Source organism: Antechinus flavipes, chromosome 4 (genome assembly GCF_016432865.1).
Source record: "Antechinus flavipes isolate AdamAnt ecotype Samford, QLD, Australia chromosome 4, AdamAnt_v2, whole genome shotgun sequence".
Classification (NCBI taxonomy): domain Eukaryota; kingdom Metazoa; phylum Chordata; class Mammalia; order Dasyuromorphia; family Dasyuridae; genus Antechinus; species Antechinus flavipes.
In genome coordinates this window covers 65,138,069-65,150,116 of record NC_067401.1, presented here as the reverse complement: position 1 = coordinate 65,150,116, position 12,048 = coordinate 65,138,069, and the positions used below count along the sequence as shown (strand labels likewise).

Below are 12,048 nucleotides of genomic sequence, written 5' to 3'. Positions count from 1 at the left end.
TGTGCTAGAATAATATTGTAATGGGCCAGAACTCTGGAGAAGTATACTTAAAACAAGGATTCTTACAAGGTGTTAACTTAGTGGTTATCTAGTTTAGCATGATGCTTAATAGTTCTCTAGTTTAGTATAATTGAATTAATCTTATAACAAATAATGGTTCCCTAGTGATATAATGATTGGCTTATACTCAATATGATGAATGGATTTAATTGTAATAAGAATATTTAAGAATCAGATCTAGAGAGTGGATAGAACAACCTCAGAGTCAGACTCAGTGAGGACAGAGGACTGGAGGCTGGAGCTCAAGTCCTCTGACTAAGAGAGACATTCCATTTTTCGATCAGGCTCCAGGTAGCTCTCCTGCTTCCTCCACTGAGACCAAGGCCCATCTGAAGGGCCTCCAGAAAGCTAGCCCAGGCCCCAGACAAGGAGACAATGAAGACTTTTGGACTTTACCCCTGACTATTCTCGTGGTGATTACCCTGCTGAAACTAATGCTTGTCCCAAGACCTCCAGAAAGTTAACCAGAACACTACATAATATGGATAGAAAAAGAAGCCTTCCTAGTTGCTCCAGTCATTCAAGTCTTCTTCACTAAAGTTACCTTTTTACTCAATATCATTATCTATTTAGAAAATGTCTTTTCCATTATTATGTACGCTTTTAAAGCAGCCCCCTTTTTTGTAGGCCCAGACTAAGCACATCATAAGTATTTAATAAATGCTTGTTGAAGGACACATGGGAAAGATGTTACAAAGGTAGAATGAACAGTACTTGGTAAATGACTGGCTATAGAGCTAAAGGAATGGAAAGAGTCAAAAATAATTCTAACAATAAAATACAGTAAGTCACATGAAGGTGATACCACAGAAAGAAAATTAAACCATAAGAGTTATTTGCCTAGAACATTCTTTTAATGTTATCTTTGTGAGCTTCATATTGTAATTAAATAAGTATATGTTCTATCACTCTCTTTCACCTTCTTTTCTAAACTGAACATAAGATTCAAAAGGACATTATCTATCTTAAAAAAAAAATAAGCTATGTAATGTTTTATACATTATACATACATTAACAAATGCTGAATTGAAAGATAAGTTCATATTTCTGACTGAGTTGCTGGTGGGATATTCAGGAAGGGAGACATTATAGACAGTAAATATGGATTTGAAACTCCAGAAAAGTGGCCATAGATTTAGGAATCATCTGAACAGAGGTAAGCACCCAAAGCCAAGGGAATTACAGTGACTGCCACAGATGAAAGAACAGAAAGATGAAAAGAAAGCTAAGAACAGACCCTTGGGGAATACTCACATTATAGGGCTGAGAAAAGAAACCATTAAAACAAAAACAAAAGAAATGTATTTATGAAAACTAGAAGGATGTGGTATGCAAAAGATCAAAAACAAGACAGTATCCAATAGAAAAGATCATTTTACAAAACATTTACTACATATCAGACATTATATTAAGCACTAGGAATACAAATACAAGCAAACAGGATAATCTCTTATCTTTAAGGAGTTTACATTCAAAGAAAGGAGCAAGACAAGTCATTAAAAAATCATGCAAAATGAGTTGGAAAGAGTGACAAATATGAAAAACTATAGACATTAAGGATGAAAACAGAAAAAATAAAAGCCATTGGATTAGGCAATTATATTGTACTGGTAACCACAAAGCATAGGTTTCACAGAATGGTGGTGATAAAGTGGTCAACAAAAAAACAAAAGCATTAAGATACAGAACTTTTTGAGAACAGTTTAGCATAGAAAGAGAAGAAAGGTGAAGCCAGTGGATGGTAAAGGGGAAGGCTTCTTTTTTTTTTAGGATTGAGAAAATTTGGGACATGTTTGAGGAAGAAAGAAAATATCATTGGTAAAGAGGTATACAGAATAGCAAAGAAGATGAATGCTAAAAGCAAGATCACGGAGGCAGGTCTGAATAAGGTCCAAGAACTTATTCATATTAATAAGGTCTAAGGATCAGCCTTATTGAAAATTAGGAAAAAGAGAAAATGAAAAGTCTGGAGGAAAGGAGGGAATTAAGAGAATTCAAACTAAACAGTATCAATTTTCTTGGTATAGCTGCTAGTCTGTAAGAAGGGTATTAATTGGAACAGTTGGAAACAAGAGATGAAAAGTTTTAGCAGCAAGGTAGAGATGAAATTGGGTACTAATAATATGTTGTAAATGAAATCAGCTCAATATTGTGATTTTCTACAGCTATAAAGAAACCAGGTTCACAATGTGAGAATGGTACAAAATCAAGGAGTCATCTAGGATATTGGTTAGTGAAACAAAATAGGACATAAGTTGACATTCTAACCATCTCTTAAGACATAACTTAAATAACTCTTCATGTCTTCAGTTTAATGAGATCTCTTATCTGATTTCCCAGTACCACATAATTTTTGCTTATTACATTTTATTAAATATAAGCTTTTATTAAATTTATGTAAATGGCTTCTCTTCTAGGTATATATTCTCTTTGTATTTATCTTTATACCTACTATAGGACAGCGCTTTTAAAAATTTGTTCATTGCTTTCCATTGCTGACAACACTATTTGGAAGTCAATGGCATTTATTATAAAACATGAGGACCACTGGTAGACTTCCAGGCTCTTTATTCATGTCCCTATATAAGGACAAACACACCACTACCACCACCTTAATTTGCTCTGAAATGGTAGCAGAACTTCTAAGGTCCCTTCTCTTGTGATATAAAATTGTGAAAAGTATTGCCTCCTCATAGGGTTAAAAAAAAAGCACTTTGCAAATCTTAAAAACTTATATAAGCCTGATTTTTACTTACCTTTCTGATCTTTCATAACATTTGCTGATACTATTAATTTAGGAACTATCATATTAAATACATATATATGCATACATATATAAAACATGACAGTTACTAAATAGTATACAGTATATATAAAATATATATAGCTATATACTTCTTTATATCTTTAAAGATATAAAGGGATGGGGACAGCTAGTTGGTGTATTAGATAGAGCACCAGCCCTGAATTCAGGAGGACCAGATCTGGCCTCAGACACTTAACACTTCTGGTTGTGTGATCCTAGATAAGTCACTTACCCTCAATCACGTCAGCAAAAATAAATAAATAAATAAAAGAGATATATAGGGATATCTTTATATCTTAAAGAATCTTATTACTGAGTTACTACATAAAAGTCAAAATCCATTAGTAAGAAAATTCAAATCATCCAACCCCAGAAGCTAGTAATGAAAGAACAAGTCACAAAGTCATTAGTTTACAGAACCAGTAATTGAAACCAAATCTTCTATCTCCATATACATTTATTTTTATACTACAACTGGCTTCTCTGGCAGGCCTATTGTTTTAAGCCCTCCTTTCTTCCTTAAAAAACAAACAAACACTGACCTATCTACAATCCTTCTCCCCTCTCCTCTCCCCCCCAAATATCACTGCTTGTAGCTCAACCATTTCATATGTGGACCTGGACTTAAGTGCTACCTTTTATTCTCTTCAAGCCTACCTCTATTTTTTTTGCTCTATCCTTACCAGTCTGTACGTCAGCAATTCAACCAATAATTCTAAAAAACTGTTGATTTTTGATTTGATTTTTCTTGCACAGCATGATAAATGTGGAAATGTTTAGAAGAATTGCACATGTTTAACCTATATTGGATTACTTGCTGTCAAAGGGAGGCGTAAAAGGGAGAGAGAAAAATTTAGAACACAAAGGTTTTGCAAGGGTGCATGCTGAAAACTATCTTTGCAGGTATTCTGAAAAATAAAAAGCTATTATTATTATAAAAAACAATAATGTTGTCTTACTTTTAGCTTAGTTCTTTTAGCCAGCTTTTTCAATTACTGATGATTCACTAGCTCTCCTTGGTTACTACTAAAAGAGAGATATTCCTTAAAATATTTTCCCTACTGTTCTGACATTTTTTGTTATCACCTATTTTTCTCTAAGACTTGGTCCTACTGAAACAAGAAAAAGCATCAAACATCTTCTGCTTCAAGATGTCAAATTCTAATTCTGGGGCTTTCAGCCCCTTCAGCACATCTAGACATCACAGGATTTGAAAGACATCAATCTCTAAGAAGGTATGGAAGTAGGCGGCCAACTCTCTTGTTAACTTTTACCACCTTCCATTATGTTGTAGTAATTGTTAATACAAATTGTTATTTATAACTTGAAAGGCATATTTCATATAACATTTCACTTGAACCTTACAATAAGTTTGTTTGCAGGTTATTACCTGCATTTTCAATAAATAAAGCTTTTATATTAAGCACTTATTATGGGTCACTTATGCCAGGAGCCCACTACTCAAAGACATTATCTAAAAGGGAAGGGGAGGGGGCGGGGGATGGGGATGTGAGAGGAGAGTGCGGGTAAAGAGTAAGGTATAAGAGTCAAGGCTGCTGGAAGGATGTGGAGATATCTGGAGAAGGGAGCCAGAAATGAAGAGAACATCATTTTCAGTCCTCACAAAATAGTCTTGTGAACTAAAGATTCAATATATCATGAGAGTAGGCTCCAAGGCAGAGTTACCTCCAGTGTGGAATGACTGATAACCTGGAATAGAAAAAATGGGGGAACTAAGGGGCCTCATAACTCCTAAGTGTCTGAGGTATGATACAATTTCATTTCATCTTCTTGATCCCAAGTCCTGCTTGATGCTCCCAACATATATTAGGCCCACTAGATCTCTTTCTCAAATAATTTCTGGCCTTTTCTAGATAAAGGGTGTTTGACAGTAAACCAACCATATTTTCAAAGTGAAGGAAGATTTCATAGTTTGCATAGTACACTACGACATAACCTATGGAAATTTATTCCTGTCCTTACTAACTACACAAATGTGGCTTGGGTTAAATCCCAGTGGGGTATATGAGCTTAAATAGGTAAGATCTGTCTGGATATAATTCAGCCAGAAAAGATTAATACTCCCCAAGGAGTACTTCAAAGGGGTAAACCTTATTGCTTGCTATTTGAATATGTAACCCCCTGATTAAGCCTGTTTTAGCTCCTCATTAGCAGACAGCTCAGATTTTTAAGCCAGTATCTTAAAACAAAAGAGTCCCAGGATAGAGAATAATTTTCCTTTTCTTTTTTTTTTTTTTTAATTGAAGACTTTCAGAATTGGGTTTGTATAGCAGGACAAAGCACCTTTTCATTTTGTGGGTCACAGGGTTATGTCACTTGGGACTAAAACCCAAACCCCCTACATGATTTCTATTCTTATATTACTCAAGCCTTTAATGAATGCAGAATGCGTTTTTACAGACTCCATGGAGCAAAAATTAAAACCGTGTTCAATTTAACTTAGCGAAAAGCAGATGGATGGAAGCAGCTTTCTTCCCACGGGTAGGTGGGTGGAGGAGGACGCGGGATGAACCTACCAGCCTTTCCTTTTCCACCGTCAAGATGGAGGTGTACGACTCCAGGTACACTCGGCTACATTTCTTGACAATCTCCAGCCCTTTCACGGTGATGTCCGCGGCATCCCCCAGGCCCAGGCCAATCAGGTACAGCATGGTCAGCACCCACGGACGCAGATGAGGCGAAGAAGCAGAGAACGGGTCTGGGGACAAAATCACAAGGGGGGCTAGCGGGAAGGAGAGGCAATGCTAACAGACAATGCAAGATTCAAAGGGGGAGGCCCTGGGTTGGAATCCTGGCGTTGCTTCGAAGTGTGGAGAAGTCAGAGGATGACGTCATCTCTTTAGGCCTCGACTAAATGACCTCGGGGCTCAATCTCCTCCCCAGACTCGATGATCCCCGGGGGCCCTTTCAGCTCTAAGGGTAGAAGACGCTAGAACTACATGCCTGGGTCTCAGCGCGCGGCCCGGGCTTTAAGCAACGTATGCGTCATCCATTAAAAAGACCCCTATTCATTGTTCAGCCTCCTTCCCCCCCACATCTTTAGAAGCTAGAGCACTCGACCCTCCACCCTCCTAAGTCGGAGAAGTAAACAAAGACGCCGAGATTCAGGATGCCCAGCGGGGAGGAGGGGGGGAGGGGAAATGGGGAGGGAAGGGCAACGGCGAAGCCACGGCTCGAACCCGGGATCTCCGACTCCGAATATCTCTCTCTATACTCCCCCCCGTCCCTCCCGTTTCTCTAACCAATGTCTTGGCACCCTCTCCCTCCCCAGATTGCTCAGAAATGGAGTGGGTTACCCGCTGACGGATTCACAAAGACCAGGCCTCAGGAACTGCGACAACTTGTTTTAGGAAAAGGCTTCAGATACGACCCCACCTCCTCACGCAGCCCGATTCTGATTTACGGCGCCGCAAAGCGACAGGCATTTTGCAGCGCTTTTACGTCTCAAGGGCGGGGAGAGGAGTGGAGATTGAAGGAGGAGAGAAGGACGCGGATGGTTTATAAATTGGGACTAGACAGTAAAGGAGAGGGCCGAGGAAAAAGCGGTGTATCCTTTCTGAGCGGCTTCCCCCTATATCTACCACTCCCTTCCTGCCTCCATTAGTCCCATTTGCTAACGGTTTAAATATCCCCGTCTTAGGCTTAGGAGAGCGAAGGCGCCGCCGTACCGAGCCGAGCGCGGGAGCCATTAGCCCGGGCCACCAGTAGAGGAAGGCCGCGTAACCCTGGGGGCGGGGCTCAGAACTTCCCCAGCCTCTCTCCCACGTGGGGGTGCAGTCGCGCCTCGGTTCCAGAGGTTCCAGGCATTCCTGGCGTACTAGGGTCTGTCCCGGGGCTACCCCTTCTCTCCGCCTTTTAGGTACCTCCTCTTTTTAGACTTCGAGGCGGTGGGGTGACTCACCTCCCCTTTCCCCTTCAGGACATCAATGACCTGGTTTCATTTGCCGGGGCAGAAAAGGGAGTGCCCCGTTGCAGTCATCCCTCAATTTCTGGACGTCCCCATGTGTTCCTGTTTTGGGGAAGCGACCCGTATTTCCCCTCTACCTTCACTCACTCAGGGATTCCCCACTTAGATGATGGTCTCCGATATCACAAAATTTACTTTTAGCTTTAAAAAATTCCTCGATTCAAATCGTCTGCAGCAGAAACTAGACTCTTGGTCATAGGTTGTGGTGGCCAGGGAAACTGATCCTTAAACAGCTGTTGATGTAAGAGAATATATTTTACAAAGTAGCACTGTAGAACAGAATTATGAAGGACAAACTTAACTGATCACTTTTTGTGGTTTCAGCTTTTAGAGTTTTTTAGGTGTAGAATCTCTGGCTAAGAAAAATTTGTTTAAAAAAAAAAAAGTAATACACAACCAGCTTTCCAGAGAAAGTACAGAAGGAAAAGTTTTTTCACTCTTTTCGAAATGGCAACTTTCTCCCAATGTCCTTTTTATTTTATTTATTTAGAGAGAGCAAAACATTTATTCAATTGTTTCAGACATTGTGACTCCATTTTCTTGGCAAAGAAAAGAGTGGTTTGGCATTTCCTTCTCTAGTTCACTTTACAGATGAGGAAACTGAGATAAACAGAGTTAAAAGCTATGGGTCATTCAGATGTTAAATATTGGAGATCTCAAGAAGATGAGGCTTCTTGACACTTTGCCACTTATATTCTCCTTCATCCCTCACTGATATCCTTCATTTTCTTTCAGAAGCATTGGGGAACAGTAGATAAGAGAAAGGTGCTTGGGAGAGCCTATCTACTTGATCTCCCCAATATTTTTTAATAAAATTTGACACAGATGGGCAAATATTTTGTCCAGTATTTATTTGCAGATTTATTGGATGTGGTCATTTTTTTTTCTTAATAATTTAAAAGTTTTAGTTTTCCTATCTGTAAAATGGGGTTATTAGACTATTGACTTTTCAGCTCTAAATCTTTAATCCTATTATCCCATGATAATTGCATTTTGCAATTATGCCACAATCCCTAACCACACACACACACACATATATATATATATGAATGATTAAGTAAAATAATTGTTTCCCTTCCCTAAGGTTCTACAAGTTTTCATTCTGGCTTGAAGGTAACTCCATCCTGGGTTTTCTAAAATTACACAAATAGATTGTAAAAGGATGAAGTGAAAGCTACTCATTTTAGATTTTCTTTCTGTCTTCCTGTCAAGTAGATGATCATTAGGCTGGAAAGAACAGAATCAATGTAGCTACTAAGGAGTTCAATCAAGCAATACTTACTAAGAACCTAGTGTGCTCAATATACAAAAAGAAGCAAAGGATTGTCACTGATTTCAAGAAGTTTACCATCTAATAAATGAGTTGATGAGTAAGGTGATTATAAGATCCATTCAGCAAGTATTTAAGTGTTTACTTTGTACTAGACCCTATAATTAACAAGGGATATAAAGAGATGCCAAAAGAACCCCTACTTTTTGGGAACAGAGGAGAACATGTGAATAACTAAGTATATGCAAGATATACACAAAATATATGGAAGGCTATCTCTGAGAGGAAGAAAGAAGAGGCTGCAATAGCAGCTTCAAGGAACTTTGGAAAGGCTTCTTACAGAAGCTAGAATTTAAACTGAATCTTGAAGGAAACCAAGGAAACAGGCAGAGGTCTTGAAGTAAAGATTGGGAGAGCACTTGTCAGGCGTGTTATGGAGGAAATTCTTTTTCAGCAACAAGTCAGATAAGATGACCATTGTGATTAATTCCTTCCAGTTCTTGGGATTTGGGATAACACGTTAGACCCATAGTATATAACATATAATAATATTGCAGAGACTTGATGTATTGTTGGAGGTAGCATGGTACAATGGAAAGAACAATGAACTTGTAGTCATAGAACTTGAGTTCAAATATTGGTTCCTTTGCTGTGTGGCCTTGGGCAATTACCAGATTTATTTGGGATTTAAGGTTTGAAAAGAACTTTGCCTGGATTCTATAATTTGATTATCTTGGTGACTTCTAGAGGTAGGTGCTATTATCATCATTGTTTTTTATTTTAGTTTGCTGAGGCAATAGGGGTTAAATGATTTGCCCAAAGTCACACAGCTAGGAAATGTTAAGTGTCTGAGGCCATATTTGAACTCAGGATGTCCTGACTTCAGGGCTGTTGCTCTATCCACTCCCTATTTTATAGGTAAGATTGAGGGAGAATAGATAATTTATCTACAGACAGATAGCTAGTAAATTTCTGAGGTAGGATTTTGAGTCCAGGTCTTAATAATTCCAAGTCTAGTATTTTATCCTCTATGCCACATTGCCTCACTGAGCCTCAGTTTCCTAATCTGTAAAATGAGATTGTACTAGAGGAACTTTAATATGCTTATCTACCTCTTAGGATATTTTCATCCAATTTAGATTGATTTTGAGAATTTTATTTTCAAATGATTCCAAAGGGAATTTTAAACAAATATAATAATGATGATCATATGATTTATTTGCCAAAATGGTTATAGAAAATTAAAATGTACAAAGCAGATCTATAGAAATGGTGGCATCAATAAAATACATTACCTGGCTTAGCTAAGTTTAACAAATAAAACCATTAACTAATAGAATGACAAGGAATGAACCTTAAACTCATCTATCATACGTTTAAACTAAATAAAGCATTTATTAAGCACCTATTGTATGTCAGACAATGTACATCATGCTAGGAAAGTGTAAAGAATAAAACAATCTCTCCTGGCAAAGAGCTTACATTGTAATGGGAAGACAATACACAGAGATATACAAATCACCGTAGACTTGGAAGAATTGATGCTTTTTAAAAAAAATTTTTGAAGCAATTTTTTACTAATTTAGCCAGTAACTCATTTTAAATATTTAATATCTACACTATTGAAAATTTATTTCTTTTATCTGATCAGATCCCTTATAATCATATGTAAGGAGATATGCAAATAGTTGAGATGTTAATGCTTATTAAAGTGAATTTGATGGCTTTTCCTCCATTTCAACCACACAAAAGTGTTATGTTGTACTATAAAATGGAATAGCACAGCATAACAGAGCATTGAAATCACATTCCAGTGAGAAAGTTGTCTTTCAATACTTCTATCTGAGATTATTATTGGTCTATTAAAAGGATGTCAGTGTGTTCATCTAAGCTTTCTATGACCTGTGTATGAATAGAGAATATAATTTTCTTATGTAGCTGGCCCCTTAACCTTCAAATTCACAGTGAGTCATTTTTTTAGGAGAAATAATGATTTATATTTTTAGTTCTCACATTGATATTCAGTACAATTTCATCAAGAAGTCATAATTAAAGTATGATGTTGCTTTAACATTCCTCAAGAATTTAGAGAAATGTTAAAATTGCTATATCATATTTTCATTAAATAAAAGCATAATTTTCATTAAAAGTTAGTGTTCTAGGGGCAGCTAGGTGGTGCAGTGGATAGAACACAAGCCCTGAAGTCAGGAGGACCTGAGTTCAAATATGACCTCAGACACTTAACACTTCTTAGCTGTGTGATCCTGGGCAAGTCACTTAATCCCAATTGCCTCAGGAAAAAAGAAAGAAGCTGGTGGTTTCATCTCATTAGCATATTATATGGAAACGTGAAATGTATACAGACAAAATAAAGTATAATGTGATTATTTTCCTTCAAGAATAAAAGATTTGTCTACCTTAAAGTTTGAAATGATTAATACAATAAATATAATCCTTACATTAACATTAACATAAGCACAGAATTATGGAGTTATATGAAATTCTAAATGTTATTATTCCTTTAACTAAATTTAGGAACAAAAGACTATATTTTCTAATTCTCTTTTTTCATTCTGTGTTATATAGTGTAATATTCTCCACATAGTGGCCAATAAGGAAATGTTGACTGGTTGATATTAAAATCCAAATACAAAAATTGGCCTATTTCCAAATGAGCTTTTTCCTATCTCTTTGGCAATCAAAGTTGACTAACTACAGAGATAAAGTTTATTTGGGACTTAAATTTTTAATGATAAATTCTTAGTGAACACAGGAAGATTTATAGTAATGTTTGTCACTTTTTATTCCATTGAACAAAATTGGAATCAACATCTATGTCATTAATTTAAAAAAGAAATAAAGTTCTTTCTTTCTGAATTCAATAAAAATACTTTTTCATCTGCTACTCTTGTGTTATTTAAGCCTTAATGGGTATGTATATACACAAACATATATATAGATGTATATGTGTGTGTGTGTGTGTGTGTGTGTGTGTGTATGATGGGATTTCTTTACCAAAAATTGGGTTGGGGGAGTAAGTATATTGGGGTTATGGGCCAGTGTCAGAAAGTGTCTCAAAAAATTTTATATGCTTAACAGGAGAGGGGAATGTTCAGCCCTTGGCCTGTTTAAAGCAAATTGTTAAAACAACCAAGGTAATGATAAAAGGCACAGCAACCACTGAGTTCTAGAACTTGATAATTTTGTATGGTCCAAGAATGATATTAAAAATATCCAAATGGCCCTTGGCAGATCATCCCTGGCTTAGATCATCTCCAAATCAAGAGGTGACGATTTTATTATGTAGCTAACCCTGAGCTAATTCCAGTGGGAAGATTCCATTAAGGTACAGCAAGTTCCTAATGAACCCTCAATTCCATAGGGGGGGTTGCTAAATTCCTAAAGAAGTTTAGCACCCTAAAAAGAGTTAGCCAGTTAGCAAGTGTATTAACCCTAAAAAGGAGTATGGGAGGAAGGATGGTAGGTTTGTTGTTTTTTTTAAGTAGGGGAAATATAACCTCAGGGATTGACATCACAACTTGGATTTCTGATTGGATAGAGTAACTGTGGAGTTTTAATGGTTTTGTTAATGCAAAGAATTGGCTAATTCAGTCCTACAACCTGGGGTGGGACTGTATTAAAGATCCACTTAAAGATAATAACAGGCTCATTTAATATCAAAAGGTCAAGATAATTAGTGCTCCTCCCTGCTTGCCTTAGGGAATATCTTGGGCTGTAAAATTCTGACTTTTTATAGATTTTACAATTGAGGAAACTGAGGCAGACAAAATTTAAATTATTTGGCCAGGGTCATATATCTATAAGTGTCTGAAGACTATTTTGAGCCTGATTTCAAGCCTAGCATTTTATCATCTGGGCCACCTAGGTACTGTTAATTTAAAAAAAAAATTATTCCCATTGTTA

General features: G+C 37.0%; 1 protein-coding gene and 1 long non-coding RNA gene across 3 annotated transcripts in view; one reads left to right on the top strand and one right to left on the bottom strand.

The window, feature by feature from the left end:
• DPH5 (diphthamide biosynthesis 5) overlaps nucleotides 1-6,298 on the bottom strand; it is a 42,908-nt gene extending 36,610 nt beyond the window's left edge. Inside the window, exons 1-2 of one of the 2 annotated variants that reach the window (XM_051993231.1) lie at nucleotides 6,184-6,298; nucleotides 5,404-5,585 (exon numbers count right to left, since the gene is read on the bottom strand). In XM_051993231.1, the coding sequence (XP_051849191.1) occupies nucleotides 5,404-5,538 (135 nt within the window). In that variant the 5' untranslated portion in view covers nucleotides 5,539-5,585; nucleotides 6,184-6,298. Of the gene's footprint in view, nucleotides 1-5,403; nucleotides 5,586-6,183 lie in introns of those variants that run through there. The other variant, XM_051993232.1, reaches the window with a different exon arrangement.
• On the top strand, nucleotides 5,592-11,027 carry LOC127559448 (uncharacterized). The gene is made up of 2 exons (XR_007953133.1): nucleotides 5,592-5,865; nucleotides 6,159-11,027. It is a non-coding gene; the product is annotated as an uncharacterized LOC127559448 (long non-coding RNA).
• Nucleotides 11,028-12,048: the final 1,021 nt, after the last annotated feature.